This window comes from Perna viridis, chromosome 7, assembly GCF_037379345.1.
Source record: "Perna viridis isolate PV_CMFRI_1.1 ecotype Kerala chromosome 7, ASM3737934v1, whole genome shotgun sequence".
In the NCBI taxonomy this organism is placed as follows: Eukaryota; Metazoa; Mollusca; class Bivalvia; order Mytilida; family Mytilidae; genus Perna; species Perna viridis.
Window position 1 is genome coordinate 45560546 of NC_142451.1, and position 17957 is coordinate 45578502.

At 32.8% G+C, this 17957-nt stretch overlaps 1 protein-coding gene across 1 annotated transcript; it reads right to left on the reverse strand.

The window, feature by feature from the left end:
- Nucleotides 1–1538: 1538 nt before the first annotated feature.
- On the reverse strand, nt 1539–17375 carry LOC148612926 (myeloid differentiation primary response protein MyD88-like). Its single transcript, XM_088594859.1, has 6 exons — nt 16800–17375; nt 11724–11798; nt 10300–10362; nt 8926–9118; nt 8044–8135; nt 1539–6326 (listed from the first exon to the last, which is right to left on the reverse strand). Exons 1-6 carry the CDS (start codon nt 17188–17190, stop codon nt 5767–5769), a joined length of 1374 nt encoding a protein of 457 aa, XP_088450985.1. The 5' UTR covers nt 17191–17375; the 3' UTR covers nt 1539–5766.
- Between the last annotated feature and the right edge of the window lie 582 nt (nt 17376–17957).

Sequence of the window (17957 nt, forward strand, 5' to 3'; positions counted from 1 at the left end):
TAACTTTGAAAATTCTATTCCAAGTGTTTTTTCTTTGGCTAATAAAAGCAGTGCCATGGATCAGTAGCTGAGAAGGGCAGAACCATAGGAATTGTGTTCTTCAGAATGTGTGGCACATTAAGGAAAGAAACGAAGAGATTTTTTTGTATTTCCCTACTGTTTTTACCTCGTAATCCCAAGAAATTACAAAATTAAAAAGTACGTGTTTATTAAGTGTGCTTTCTTTATATATTGACTCGTCAAGTTTAGTTGAAATTTCCCCCTCTTTTTCCTTAAAAAAGATGCTTATAAGCAGTCAAAAAAAAAAAACAACGTCACAGATGATTCGGGACAAATCCAAATAGTTTCCGATTGTTTTCTAGATGTACTGAATATATTTTATGCAAAAATGACTAAATCGAGAAGAATGATGTGCCACCTATTGCCTGATTCTTACACAGAATGGAACTTGATTGTCTTAATTTCCTAAAAGTTACTAGGAACAAAGAAGTCACAATAACTTGGTGAAATTCAAGAAATAAATATCTCATTTTCAAATTTCAAGAATTTTTTATCCATTTACAAGCAAAAAGACAGTAGAGTAAATTTTTTTAAACCTTTTAGAGGGATTTCTATTATTGATTTCATATATTTATTGGTATTTTGTTAAGTGATCGCTACTTCTATCCATGTGATTCTTAGTTTAAATCACGTGGGTGTCGCGTGATACAATGGTGATGTGTATGTGCGGTTTAAATATCTTTGGAAAGTACATTTATTCTTTTCTTGGAAAATTCGTGTTGCACTATTTTCCTTAATAACCATTTCAACACATCTAAATATATAAAGCTTCAGAGCAACTCATAGTTTATAGTGTGACCAACAAACTGACGAAAAAAAACGTTGGTTTGTTCGCCATAATTTGACAATAGCAAATGGATTGCTAGGGAAAATTTTGAGGGTTATTTTAGAACCAGAGTTTTCACACAGTCATTAAAATCCCAAGATTAGATCAATCCTACAAAGTAGCGTGTTCTATAAAATCACATAGTATTTGATATCTTCAAAGGAGGAAAGTACTACTAAGCAGGAGGTCTTTTTCAATAAAAGTCACGTGTCATCTAGGAAAAGCAAATTTCTTCATCTATGAATCATCAATTTCAACTCTTTAGATGACCAAAGCAATTCGTTCAATAAAGAGCCTCAACACAAATACAAAAGTGATATTTACAATAACTTAATCCTCATTAAAGCCGATTGCTAATTCGTAGGACAAACCCTGTCGGTATACTCCTACAATTGGATTTAACCACTAGCTATATACACGAATGTAGTAGAAATTGATTCAGCTTAGTAGGAATTCGGTGAACATTTTGAAATTATTATGATACTGATTACTTGTAGAAGCCGAAAAAGTATTTGTCACATACATGGCCAGTTTGGTTAGTTTGGCATGCACGAGATGTTTTTTTCCCACACAAATAATACTCCAAAAATTTTACTCCACCATTCTAATCCATGATACACACCTGAGTGCCATTAATACATAAGGAAAAAAATTCTATTGTATTATTTATTGAAATTTTGCATTTCAGAAATAAAACTCTTTAAACACAATAAATACTTTTTTTGTAAAAATTGATAAAGTGCACGACACTTCTAAGTGCTGTCTTTAAATAAATTCAAATCATATATCAAAATGTATACAACATTAGTAAAGCAGTCACCATAGTAGGAAACTTCAGGAACCATAAAAATGTCAACACATTTATTTCTTTTGCCCTAAAAATTACAATAAGTATAGAACATAAAGGAAAAACAAGAGTATCCAAGGAAACTGAATCGCTCACCTGGTTGCCTTTCAACTCTAACAAGTTGTCCAAAAATTTTGACTCAGAGACGAGTTATCAAAAGGGTCATTTCAGCACTTGAACGCATCTATCTATCTATTAGTTTTAAAGACTAAACTGGAAACTGCCAAAAACATCATTTTTCGCCTTTCAAGGGCAATTACTCTAACAAGGAGCCATCCGACATCTTTGATCCCCTGCAGACTATTGCAAGACTAGATCATTTCAACAATTGAAAGTTTCTTTATCTAGCATAATTTTCAAGAAAATGGCTAAAACTGTAAAATCTAAGTGCCATTAGCACTGGAGGTTTTTGATTGTTGTGAAATTGTAGCATCAACAAAATTTCGAAGATTACCGTATTTTACATATTATCAATAACTGTTTTTCCCCAAAATGTACAAACTGAATGTCAATCCATAATACTGATCCAACACCACACACATTTACAAATTTTGTTCCATTCCACCTTTTTCTCGAATTTTTAAACCTGTCCAAAAGTTAATGTGCATTTACATTCAAAATTATGTTCACTGCGTATTTATCCTACACCGTAATTATACTCAAATAAAACTAATTTTAGCTGAAGAAAATAGTTTTCTTGAAGAATAGAAGATTTTCAAAAACAAGATACTTTTATCAATTTGAATTTACCCCCAATTTCACTTGGTTAAAATCACTGCTCTTCAAGATCACTTGCTATTTATTAATGGTAAAATATTAATGATGGGATGGAGAATTTGATTGATAGTATTAAATGGAACGTTCTTAACACATTTTAAAATTCTTGACACATTACTGCAAGAACTAAATTTCCTAAATGCAAATTTATCACAAAATGGCTTTCAAGCCCAAAAAGGAGTCCCTCAAATCTTCAGTTGATGTGAAGACTAGATCTTAATTTTATTTGCAGAAATAATACAATATTATTGTGCTGAATAAATGAAGAAACATTTACTGGTTATAAAGAAGTTATGGAATTACATTTGGACAATTTTTATGTAGTTTTCAGAAATAGCAGGGAAGTTTCAGTGATGGACCGGCGACACAAGGTATTATGATCCAAAACGTCATTCTTCATGCTTTGGGGGCAATAACTCTTAACAAGAAAAAAATCTTAATAAGAAAAACTTCTGACTGACCTTTGCTCTTTCAGAAACAGCGGGAAAATTGTTCAATGGATCAACATCAGTTCTGTGCAGAATATTCTCAGGAACATTCATACCAAGTTTTGTTAAAATTGGTCAAGTAGTTTCAGAGAAGGGTTTTTTTGAAAACTAGTTAACCACAACAGACGTCAGGTGATGACAATAGCTCACATGGATTTTGGCTAGGTGAGCTAAAACTGACTGTTACAGGTAACAAAATCAAAACAAAGTATTCACAACTTACCAGTGATATGATTGCTACACCTAGCTAACAGTTGCAATTAAGACATAAAAAAATAAACCAGTCCTTAAAGTTCTAATTACTTGCCTCAGAAAGTACATGTACATATACACTGGACTAATTAATGAAGGGGGTTATGGTTCCATTATAAAGACCATACTTTTTACTGATATTTGATAGACCTAGTTAATATGTAATCATGGATATATGAATTATACATCTGTTTAAAAACAAAACTTCAACAAAATAAATATTTACATGGTTGTGTATTGATCCAGCAATAATTGTCAATCAATAAAACACAACTACCAACTACTCTAAGCATAAAACCTATTTACAAAAACAACATCAGCGTCATGGCAAAGAAAACTTACAACAAAACATAACAAATTATGATTATTTCATTCACAACAGAATTCTATTCAAACCAGCAGAGGTCTAGGGTTGATGGCCCTCAGTTTTTGGGACCAGGACCTCTTACCCAAGTCCTACATGGCAGGGTTTGACACTTACTTCATTTATTTTGATGGTCAACACCCGGACTACTGCAGAGGTAAAACAGGTAGTCTGCAGACAGAAATGATGGTTCTGTTCTTAGATCTTATGAAAAATAAGGCAAAATTTGGATAGCCCACAGGTACTACCATGAATTTTTTTTTCAAGTAGTCCTCTCCAAAATTAGGGAGGCACATGCATGCACCCTCAATGTTTTAAACAAAATACACCTGTTTTTGGATTAAAAAAGAGATACATATACATGTATGTTTCATTTATGTACATGTATATGACTCAGATCTCTATTTTTGGTAACATTTAAATGTATAAGATTCACAAAAACAGAATAAAATATTATCTCGTCATAAAATGTAAAGTAAAATATTACAATGTAGCAAAATCTTTGGAAATGACACATTTTAAAATATAAAGGTAAAAGGTAATTTCTATAACCTAAGTCTAGAACATCAAAAGTTTACTTGAGTACACAACACATTCAGCTAAACTTCTTTGCTTTCATGTAAGGAAAGATTGAATCTTTACACTATTATTTTACAAATATGTATATGTACAAAACCAGATTTTAAGTACCAAGGGCTTAATCTAAGTTAATTTCTTGGTTTACAGGCTATTTATAATGAAAACCAATAGGGAAGGGAGGCAATCCTCATTAAACCTTTCTGGGTCCTATAAGTGAGTTCTTAATGTTAATAACCAGAAATATGATGAGGGAGATGTTTTTTAGTTTCTTTTACAGATATGATAAACTGGGTAATGAGGCACCTTCAATATAGTAGAATGGGGTGGTGGGGTGGGTGGGGGGCTCCTTAGAATCAAGAATTCATTTTTAGCCTGGGCATTTTTTTGGGGGTAAATTAAAAAGTTGGTTTTAGGAGAAATATGCATGCCAAGTTTTGTTGATATGTCTCTTCCAAGAAAATGGCTTAAATTTTAGATGCGATGAGCAGTTGTACATAAAAAAATGAATAACATTTTTGAGGGAAGCAAAAAAATCATGAAGAAGATATCATTGCAAGCAAGTAAAGGCAACTTTACAATATATGACATATGACATGGAAAATGATAAAGGAAATGATTAAAATGTTGATTTACATGTAATTAGCACAGTCTTTTTTTCTTACCTTCTTTACTACAAAACTAACAAGAACTTTATGAAAGCAATCTTTGGTATAAATATAAGAGAAATGAAAGTGTAAGAGGACTAATTAGGTGTGACAAACCTGAACACAGAAAGTGGGATGCCTAGCACACTGCGGCAGCAGAAATAAATTCTAAATTAGTTTTGAATTTGTTAGAGAAATTTTTAATTCTGTAATTCAGAAGTTAAGTTATGACCCAAAAGCCGGAGTTGTCTTTTCTTACTTCATAAGGTGGAAATTGGCAAAATCATCTACGAGTAAAGCAAAGGGGGCATGTTTCTTTTAACATGTAAATGATTTGTAAGATAAACAGAAAGATCTAATATAACAATATCACTGTTTTATAAAGCATCTTTGGTTAAAGTATAACAAGTAAGGGGTCCTACTCATGTGATTTAGGGTCCCACCAATTCTTAGGTAAAGCTAACTAACTTAAATGACAAAGAAAAACATACAAACGAAAAATAAGATATATGTATGGAATGTAACGTGAATGTCTCCATGAAAAGTTTGATGATAAAAAACAAAGTTACAAATGAAATAATTAAAACTAAAATCGTTTCCAAATCAATGTTTTTATAAGACATTACAAACTTATAATTTTGGTCTGTTGAATTTGACTTTTGAAAGTCTTGTACCAAAAGATTGAAAATTAGCTGTAACTTAAGTCTTTCAAACAGAAAATTATCAGCCTTAGCTAAAAATACCATCATATTAGTCTGTATTTTAAAAATTGAAATTGCTTTACTTTACCTTAAAACATAAAAATGTCTGAAAAAGTTGTTTTCTGACAAAATCCCAGAATAGTTTTGACAAATCACTACGTAATTCCACATATTATGAACCTTTTGACTTATATTAACTTAATGCATTAATATAGAAGTAAAATGTCTCTATGCACTACTATTTGTATTGTTATTTTTCTTGGTAAAGACTTTTTTCACCTGACCAAATATATTCTTAGACTTCTTCCCTTGAGAACGGCTTGGGCCAGAGATATCTGTACTGATTTGTACATACTGAGAGGCAAATGATGAATCTTCTATAGAGCACTCTTGACTACTTTCACCAGGATGTGAAGCTGATCGTCCCAAACTCATGGACTGACACCCTGAATCCATACTCGACAGTGATGTGAAATCTTCAAACTGCTGCTGAGCATTACGTAATGAGTCACATGGTATATGGTAAGTGTCCATTGAAGACACTGAGTTTGACGAATGTGATGATGACATGGACGACAGTTGACCAGATGACGATGATGATTCTAAACTTGACCTGTGTCTGTGCGGTTCAGGGTCAAGGGGGGCTTTCACAGACTTAGCCAAACGGTCCCAAAACCACTCCATCAAATCGTTCTTAGTATAGTCACATAAAGTCACATGACGAAGAATCTGGGGAATGGGTACTGACTGTTCGATAAGGACAGGTATTAGCTTCTTACTTCGAGCACCTGTAAGTAAAATATCATATAGATAATAAATACAAGTAGAATTAAAGAAAAAACTTTCTAGAAAATATATGGTAAAGCTGTTTTATTATCATTTAACTTCCTTTTTGTCAGTCAAAAAGAGGAATTCAGATGAGCTATAAATGCTTAACTTGACCAGCGAAAAGCTTCCCAAACAGTTTAATTGTTTAGGGAGCTGTTTCTTGCACTGCATACCTTGAAGAATGCAACATTTAAGTACACAAAATTATATAATTAAATGCTACCATTTGCTCAGTTTGTCTAATACACAGGAAGAATTTGCAGCAAATGTTTTCATATGCTTTTCATATGTACTCAAACATATGGAAATATATGTTTATGACTGCTATGGAAAAATATATTTCTGAACATGTTTGTAAAAATGTGTTTTTCATTAAATAAATGTATGAAAAACATATATGGCAAATGTATGCTGTAATTTTTTTAATTTGAATTTTAATCTTTTTCCAACATGAAAGCTTGAATTTCTTACAAGACACTTTTCAAAGAAATGCAATATGGTAAGTGAAAAGTTGCTTCTAAGGAACCGGGAAATTTAATCAAGCATAACAATACACATTGATGAATGAAATGAAACTTTTCCTTATAATAAGAAGAGGGAGAAAATGTACTTATAGTAAAAGAAACAGAAACTAGCTAAACAACTACCAGTGAATAGAAAAAGACCATATATACATATACATGTAATGCAATTACATATACTATTTTCTATCAGATACCAGACTTATTTGTCACAATACTATCTTCCTCCTATTTGCCAAGCTATCCTATAAGATTTTCACCTTTTATAAATAGTTTTACTTCATTTTTTGGGGGCCTTTAAGAGCTTGTTCATGTAAAACTTAGGCAGATGTGGCACAGGGTAATTTTATCCCACTGATTTCTTTGTTCCAATGTAATGAATATATCATATGCATATGAAAAAGTATGAAGTTTGTTCTGAATTGACAATGGATGGCTCAGAAAATGATTTTAAAGTTCTTTTACAAAGCAACTAAATTTTGCTCAGATTAAGGAGTTATCTTCCATTTTTTAACTCGCCTGAATATTGCTGAAATATTGCTGCTCGGGCATTAAACCCCAACAATCAATCAATCCATTTTTTTAAGAGTTTCAATGCTTTCTATGTAATTTATTTCTCTATACTGCTGCAGTAAAACAAACATCCAACTTTGAGAATGGATGTATTTGTGAAATGAAATGGGGGAAATGTTTTGAAAGCAAAATTTGTCATGTGCCACCCACTGCTTATTTTTTGCAAGGACACCTTCTTAACGGCTTGCTTTAGGGTATGGGTTTTGCCCATCATTGAAGACCGCACGGTGACCTGTCGAAGTTTAATTGTTTATAGCTTGACTTTTGGTGAACGACTGTCTCTTTAGCAATAATACCACATCTCCTATTTTTATATAACTCAGTATTTGGTTGGTAAATCTTAAACAGTTCTCCAGAGTAACAAATAACAAAGCATCAACTGACTTGTTCGCATAGAAAAGTTTGATATGAAAATCTACAAAAATATTAACATTTGTGTGAATTGCACATTTCCTATTATGTTAAAATCTAATGGAGATATTTTCAGCCATAGAGGGTGAATGGCCCATGTGAAATTAAAAATCCCTATCCTTCATATAATGCTCCCTTTCCTCCTTTTAATGCCCAATTGTTTAACACATACCAGGAGCCAATGCATGCGCAAATTTGACCTGGAAATCACACGCTGAGCTGTGCAGGTAGTCATGTGACAGGACAATGATCATTCTTCTACACCTGTGAAAAGAAATAATCAAAGATGACAGCCAGGAAGGAATTTTAACATTTCACAATTTTAAATGGCTGCAATTTTCTCAGCTTTATATCAACAGTTCTATACATGTAGCATGATTTTTTTGTATGAAATTTTAAGAACTAAATTGAAAGCAGTTAGACTTGATATACTGAGCTCAAATTTAACTTTTTAAGTTGAATCTACAATCACTTCGATGAACTACATACATGTACAGGTATATGACATAGACTGTAAATTCAGATACATTGTAGTATTATTGCAAAATATGCCAATGATGTTATGTCATAATAATTAGAACTCCAAGTATGTAATTTTTAACGTAAAGAGTATGGGACTTTTCTCAAAATCCTGAAACTAAAATGCATTTTTAATTAAAATGAAAAAAAAAAAAAAGCAACAATTTCTGAATTTGCAGTAAGTACATTGTAGTTCCAGAAAGGGTGACAGAAGTTCATTGGTTAATACAAGTTCTTCTCTAGATCCAAAGTATAAAACAATAAAATCTCATTATTTAAATGCCAACAATTCTGCAAGAATAACTGGCTACCATAAACCAAATCTGCACGAAAATACTCAAGTCATTTCTATTTATACTGTGACAATTTTAAATTTATGGTATTATTTTGAGCTGCCAAAATGACAAATATAAACTGTGTAAACTGATAAAGATTTGTGAATAAGAAATCTGGCCTAAGCATCACAAAACCTGAAGAAAATGTGTGGCCCTCAGGCCTGATGAAAGTAGATTTTCATTTTTTGAAAACATTTTACCTTGACTCAATGAGTTTTGCATCTGTGACGTAACGTGATCCACCAGGGAGATCGTCACGTCCAGGAATACAGAGTTTCAGATCATACTGTCTTTCCAGCTTGTTTATCATCTCTTTAACAAAGTGTATATCTTTCCCTTGTGAGTCAGTGTTGTAACAGACAAAGGCATCAAACAGGGTAATAGACCCATCAACTGAAAAATAAATATAATATTGACTGAGGTTGGGATGAGGTTCATATGGTAATTATTTTACAAGTAATTATGAAGTTTATCAGGTCGCTTCAAAAACAAGTTGCATGCATTTTTGCACATATAAAATCTTTGGATCTTGTTTGTTATTTGTAAACATTTTGAATACGACAATTCCATCAGACTTTCTTAGTTTCCTTTATTATACAAAATTCTTGGTTAGAATCCACAAAAACAATGGAACAGACTTTCAAAATTTGTAATAGTTTTAGAGTTCAAAATACTAAAAATAGTTAAATTAACTACATATTTTCAAGAAGTTATTGATTCATTAGAAATCATTATTTCCGTAATTGATCTATAAACAAGCCTGATTATTTCCGGTACTTAAACATGTAATAGTACAATCTATTCAAGTACACATTCAATTACATGTATACTACATGTATTTGAAAAAAAAAAAACAACATCATTTAGGCTAAACACCATCAATACTTGAACTGTTTTCAATTATTACAGCTAGTGACAGTAATGTTCAGGTAATAGACTTGATTTTCTTTTAATTAAACAAAAAATTGATGAACTTCCATAGGTCATTAGTTGGATAACCAACAAAGAGGTTTAAACAATCTGATTTAAACTATCTAACTTACATGTAGATTAAAATACAGAATACCAATGACATGTATGAAAAGACAGAAAGTTGAAACTCCTTGTTAGTTGTGGAGTTAACTGTGTTACTTCTTGTAATAAAGAGTCGGGTTAAACTATCAATGATACTAACAAGCAATGATGGTTTACAATTCATATTTAACATAAGGGTTAATAGTTCTTGTAACTGTCTAGACTCCCATAAGTGAACATTAAAGAGGCAGTTCCTAACAATATTAGAGAGAAGGAGATGTCAAAAACAGTTACAGACTATATAAAGAGTTTTAAATTGTCATACAAAATAAAAATCATCTAGACTGTTTGCACATTGCAAGAGTTACGGTTCTTAATTTGACTGAAAGAGATGATTTCTATACTAAAAAACAATAGTTACATAAAAACTTGGCATGCAATTTTTGTATGTGGATCAAAAACCATTGTTTGTTTGGTGGTTTTTCGACACTTTGTGTCACCTCTACCATTGGTAGTTTATATGAACTGGTACTTAAAAAATCGTAGCAATAACAACTTACTATCCCCAGTAACTAAAATCTGTGTGTCATCAACATAGTGGTCTGGTGCTGTACTCTGTGATACTGTAACAGAATTGACTACTGTAAACGTACTTATTTTCGCGGTGTACTAATTTTTGTGGTGTACTTATTTTCTCTATTTTTGCGGTAGGCAGAAAACTGTGAAAAATTGTACACACAAAATGTATTTTTAACACTATATAATGTTAATCATATTTTTGAAACTGCAAAAAATTGATACCAGCAAATACATTCACTTTATAGGATCTGCGAAAGTTAGTTACCGCAAAAATTAATATGTTTACAGTATTTATCCATTTCAAAATATTTTTGTCTCATAATTATCTAAACCATTACTTACGGTTTCATAATGTATTTATCTTACTTTTTTACCATTCATTTATCTATGAAGTGTTTAAGAGTACACATACTTCATATCCTACTACATATATGTATATAATATGCTCCCTAAATGGTAGAGAATCCCAAAAATGGTAAAAATGAAAATTTAGGAACAATTATACTATAAACCCCAAGAATTCTTCAAGCAGGAAGAAATGTTTCCAGTACATGAATTTTCTCATCTTCTCTTACAACAGTTTTGTCTTCAATAAACTCATACAATATCATGTCAAAACAGGATGTCCCCTGTACAGTTCATGTTTATGTAGCTATTGGCCCTATTACCAAGGCAGTGAAATTGTTGGCCTTTTAAAAAACTAACTAACTAATCCTTTTTTATTGCATCATTTTTTCATAATTGTAAAATTTGGAAAACCTGTACAAAACCTTGAACTTGTAGTAAAAATGATTAATTTTATAGAGGATGTCAAGAAAAAGACAAATAATAATAGGATAATTAATTAGAAAGAGTGAATAACCAAAATATTATCACGAGTGCCAAAGAACGCCTATATTTAACAAGTGCATGGAACTTGTTCCTCGCACAAATTAAATCTTCATGCGTTCTTGGCACGAGTGATCATATTTTGGTTATTCATAATAACCAACTGATTACCCTACATGTATTTATTATATAGATTTCCTCCATTATTCATTGTTATTTTCAACATAAATTTAAAATTTTGTGAATGGTGGATTGATATTCCTGTTGTGATGTTTTGGTGAGAGGAAGCGCGAGAGTGAAATTACCAAATTTTTTTCACAGTCTGAATTATTGAAAAAAGTACACTGGGAACATTCGGTAAATCACTGCCATCTATATATAATAAAAACAATTAATCTGGGTAATTTTGAACAGAAACACCATATCTAAGTCTTCCAATACCAACTGAGAAGTACATGAAGTTAATCTTATTAGGGATTAGTATGGAACCACTTTTTTTACTAATTATTTTGGAGGTAATTTATGGCAAACAATATCACTGCAGGGACTGTTCAGATTTTGTCAACTCCAAACTTACCGCATGAGTCCTGTATAGGTAAGTAGTCATTCTTCAACCTCTCTTTCATCTGTATATAGTTCTCGGCATCTTTGACTGAAATAAAACCAAGAACTTGCACTAAAAGTATTCTACACATTTGTTGTACATTGTACATATAATTGTACAGGTACAAGGTTCTTTTAATCAGCAATTTGTAATTAATTCTTTGCTACAGATGATAAAATTTTCCGGTCAAATTCATCAGTATTTGACAAGTATGATTAACTATCGTAATTAGTTACTGAAATTTGAGGATCCTGCATCTCTGACCACCACTTTGCCCCGTGCAGGTACGAGTGTTAAAAGAATAGGCCTGTAGCAGCGCTAAGCTTGTCGTAAAAGGCGACTAAATAGTGCTCAGAACCCTAGCCGTGGGCTAGGGCGCTCTGCCCACAAAGCAACTGGGATGTGTGCCCCAGGTGGTGGAATGGGGTACCCCTGGCGTGTTACATGCTGGGGTTGTCAGGCTATAATACGGAAAACCTGACCGCAAACAATAGTGGTGCACCGTGTTGGGAAAGATGCCATGTTCCTCGCATGTTAAAGAACCCTACTGTGGTATTCTCCCAGAGTAGGAACCATAGGGCTCCACCACAGGAGGCTCAATTGCCCCGACCCTACCCACCTCTCCCTATTTCCAGTGGCAATCAAAATTTGTCGACCCCATTGTCCTTGTGTCCCATCCCTTTTTCATTTCATGTTCATCGTCTGAATATAGCTGAAATATTGCTGCTCAGACATTAAACCCCAACAAACAAACAAACTGACCACCACTTAGCGATAAACGCATGTATAATCTCCTCTCCTGAATGTACAGTGTACAGAACACATACATGTACATGTCTTCTTTTATAATATATACATGTTATTACTTAACTGCATATGCAGTGGTAGAAATAAAAGAGAGTTTTCAGGGGGACACTTTAGTTTCAATATGAGGTAGCCCTTCTGAACCTAACATTTTACATCTGAATAAATCTTAAGGGCCCCTATATTTATAACAGAGGACATGGGCCAGCCTATTAAATTCTGATAAGAACCTTATACTTTCTGCTCAAACACTGTTTAAGTTGAAATTCTTATTATCACATACTATATTGGAATTGTATCAATTCTGTTAAGGCCAAGAAAAATTAAAATATATTTATACTGTACATGTATACATTGTTTAAGGTTAAACTAGATAAAAAAAAATAGGTAGGTATATGTATGTACATGTACATTGTACATATAAGTAAAATCATTTGATTTTTTTTTTAAATATTTCATCTACACAATTATGGAGGATTTCTTGAATAGTGCCAAACTGAAAAATGATACATGTACTTCAGCATAATTTCACAAAAATACAAATAATATATGCAAGGGAAGGAAGTAAATAAGGTAACTTTAAACAGATTAAGTTTTTTCTCTGGCCTTCACTCAATGTTATTATTCCGGGTACAAATATACATGTATTTATATTTGTAGTCTTGTTGGTGTCAACTTAAACAAACTTGACTGGTTTATGTTTTTACACATCATTTTGAAGTACACATTTAACAATAGTATTATACTTTGGCTTCCTTATTCTAGATTTATTTTCCCAAGTGGTAAATTTTATGAAAACAAGGGTGTTTAACCAATATACATGTACACGCAAGTAAGGTACAATTTAAAAAGGTTACCTTTCAAGACTTTGGGTGAAAAACAGAATGGACCAAATATACATCTTATTTAAAAATAAGATACAAATTCATCAGTTTGCTGACCTATCATTTTTAATGTATATACATTTGTATACATGTACATGTATATGTAGATGAATAATGAATTTGTATACATATGTATTAGTAAGGTCTAGACTTTTTATCTTTCAAATCAAGCATGGTCCACTTGAATAAGCTCAACAAAGTGTAAATGAATAAGAGTTGAAAGTCCTAGGCCTGAGGCTAAGTACATGTAAATAAAATTTCAAAGGTCCTAAGTCAGAGATTGAGAGTCTGGAATCTCGGACCACTGCTGATTTGAACCCCTGCATTATTTCAGGTACAAATATAATACATGTACATGAATTCACATTTCATCATTATGACATACAAGAGATCACAGTGATCTCCAACATGCACATATATAGAAATCAGAACTGCCAAAAAGTTCTATTCATAAACTTATTTACATCAATTTGAAATAGAGTGGTAATGATTTCAATAGTTCTCCGGGTACAAACCTTCCGTACATTGTACCATTGTGTCTTACATGTATTTTATTACAACAGAACATCTCTGTGGTCATTTGTAGTGTTTGGTTAGAAATTAAGCAGTAATCCAGCAAAGAATCATGCAAAATGTGATTCATGGGTAAAAAGCCTACATATTTTTATGTTTGATATTTTGTTTCAATTGCCATAGTAAACAGAAATTAATATTCAGTTTTTCATATAACCAGTGTTCTTAGGAGATATAAATTATATAGAATGCACTGTAGATTTCAAAATTAAGGGGTATAACTCTGTAAATGACACCCAAATACAATAGACTCCATTGGGTTTTCAATGTTGATTATCTCCTAAGAGCAGGCAGATTTGAATAAATAATTACACATTTCATAGTATAGACCCATAAAACAACTTAATTACAAAAATAAAAATATGTAGCCTTTTTTGGGGTGTATCACATTTTTCAGATTTTGCATGATTCTTACAAAGACAGCTCCTTAATTACAGGGTAAATTATGACAAGAGGATCATAATTGATAGAAATTTAAACTGAAAAAAAAAAAAAGAATCACACTGGTTTTCTGTTATAATTAAGCAAGACACAATGGTAGAATGTTTGTCATATTTCTACCTAGAGAGCTATCTAAATTTCTCATAAGTCTACAGTCCCGTGCAGGTCCAGGTGTTAAAAGAATAGGCCTGCAGCAGCCCTAAGCTTGTCGTAAAAGGCGACTAAATAGTGCTCAGAAACCTAGCCGGGGGCTAGGCGCTCTGCCCACAGAGCAACTGGGATGTGTGCCCCAGGTGGTGGAATGGGGTACCCCTGGCATGTTACATGCCGGGGTTGTTAGGCTATATTATGGAAAACCTGACCGCAATCGATAGTGGTGCACCATGTTGGGAAAGATGTCACGTTCCTCGCACGTTAAACAACCCTGCTGTGGTATTCGATAGGAGTAGGAACCTTTGCGCTCCGCCACAGGAGGCTAAATTGACCGACCTTGCCCATCCCCCCTTTTTCTAGTGGCAGTCAAAATTAGTTGACTCTATGATCCTTGCGTCCCATCTTTCTTTTTTATTTCATCATCATTTCATGTTCATTGTCTGAATATAGCTGAAATATTGCTGCTCGTACATTAAACCCCAACAAACAAAAACAAACTTAAGTCTACAATGTACAACAGCATACACAGGAAAATATTTTTCATGTGAAACTCATTTAACACAAATTTCATGTGAACAATTCAAGTGAATTTCATGTGAAAGCTTGATCCTTCCGAATTTAACGTGAAATCAGTCACAAATTCTATTTGCTCAATTCAAGAGAAAATCATGTGAAAATCATTTGATATAATTCTGCCTGTGTAGTTAGATTTGTATTTAAATAAGTATCATTCTTTTTAAAATTGCTACATGTTTAATTTAAAAAACAATGAAAAGAAAAGGGTAATCACCAAAAGATTAACAACTAGGATTCATTAGGTACATGTATATACATATAAGCCTGATCGGCTAAGTTGTTTGCTGTATACAGACCATTTTATTTGTCGTGCCACTTTGTCCATCAGAAATCTAAAACCCCACAGGAACTTGTTAAAGGGGGGGGGAGACAGTTAAAATGATCAGTCATAGACACCAAAAGTGAATGCACCCAGGAATAACAACATAGCTGTCAAGTACATTTGTACATTGCATACATATAAACTTATTTAAGTGGTAAACATTCCATCAGTGAGTCATTACATACTGATATTCAATATATATGTCAATACTATCAGTTGACAAAAGCTTTAGTCTTTACTAACAGACATATATGGTACTAATTTGAATTACATACTTCAACAAAACATCAAAGGAAATTGAATCATGACATGCTAATCAATATTCTGACTTGTAAATCGTGTACTGTTATTTTTTTTAATGTTGATTCATGTACTTTATCAGTATGAGTAGGGGATCCAGAAACTCTGAAAACGGGAGAGAAATTTATTGGGGATCACTGACAGTGCATGTACATGACCTTAAAAGGGACTCAAGTACTTTATAATGAGAGTAAACCAAATTTTTCAAGCAAAACAGGCCTATCATTTTGTACTTCTATATGGTACATAATTTATGTACATACAAATGTACATGTATGTAACTGGCCAGCCATGCACTATAGTAAAACCTGAAGCTGGATGTATGCCTTTCAGATTAAACACTATGAAACAGCAAACTATCTACCCTCAAATAAGGTATGCCATCACTTCAGTTTCAATGTGTTCCATCGCCCTACATACTACATGTATTTCAGTCCAACAGTGAGTCATACATTTTTCTAACACTAACAGGTTTTTTTTTCCATTTAATCCATTTTTAGTTTCAAAACAAATGTAACTTACATTGAAATATTTATTTAAATGCGCTCTTTATTATAGTTTCAGTAATTCATAACAGTTCATCTAAAATGTAGATGAATCCTTCATGCCCTTATTGTTTTCTATATGTATCAACATTTGAACATGCACAATCCAGAAATGATCAAAATCTATGACTAACACTGATACAACGTAACCACCCTACAGTACAAATGTACATGCATCATTTCGTTACCCTGATATTGCGTGTAAAAAAAAAAACTCTTGTGCAACCCAATTGTTATTGGAAACTATTGCATTCAACAAAAAGTAACAGTACATTGTACATGTACCTAAAAAAAGATTTTTTTCTGCTCAGAAATTAACACCTTTTGATATTCAATGATAGCTTTGATTAGTGAGCCACCAAATCAGGGAAAATGGTTCTATAATGACTTGTTAAAAAATTACCAAAGTACCTGGTATGAAGAATAGTACAAAGGATATATATATACTTACTGACATTGCTTTTGGCATCCTGTAAAACATCAAGACGACCAAGCTCTATCAAATACTTCCACAGATGTCCTAGTGTAGGTTTCAGTTCTGGATTGCTTCCCCAGTCATTCAAAAGATCCTGCGTTGGACTTTTTTGTCGTCCGAACTTTTTCATTTCCAAACATGTAAAGCCAATAAGCTCTGCCAGACCATTCCAATCCGTGACATATCCCGATTCTTCATCTACAATTTCGCTAGGTTCGTCTAGATAAAGAGAAATTTTTGTTCTTGAACTTCTCCTCAAGGCATCGAGTGGGAGAGACTCATATCTGGGATCTAGGTTTAGACTTTCTCCTGCACCGTCCAAAATCTCCATCGGTTCACCTACTGCTAAGTTTGTGCTTTTGGACATTTTAGATTGAATTCACATATCAGATCCAGAATAAAGTTGAAAAATGAACACTAATTTGTTAAATTTCAATCCTGGAACACGTTGTCATAGAATTGAAAGTTGAAGACACTAAATTATTTCCACATTCCCACCTTGTCGGCCAGGGAAACTTCCTTGTTGTTTGAGTATAAATTACCAAGTACGCATGCGTAACAGGTGTTGGGAATTTCCCAAATTATTTTGATAGTAGATTGCGATTCAGTCATAATACCGTATACGTATACTAATTGAAAGTTTCTTTATAATGTTCAGCTATTCCGACAAAGTGATGGCAGCTATGGAAGTCAATCCGTGTAGTATGATATTCTCGAAACGCGTGCAGGTGACATCTTTAAATAGCCGCATTTAATCCCCTGGGAATCTCCCTGCGATACGACAATCTGTAAGCGATGCGTTATATATATTCGTAAGTTTAATTACATCAAATAAGAGGCACTAAAGGGATCTAAATTATCAGAGACATACATATACTTATTATAATATGTACTCCGGCATCTTTTACACGCGTACAAATTAGAATCTTGAATTCAGACTGAATGGTGACTTGAAATGATTAGAAAATATCAGCGGTCCTTAAACTGCTACCAACACATCCATGATCGACTTAATAGTCACAGAGCTGAAGTTTGCCTAGGCACATAAAGAGCACGATATCTAGAAAAGCGTATAGAATGAATAGAATATCAGGTTTTAACATTAAATTGAACGAATTAGGAGGTGAATTTCCT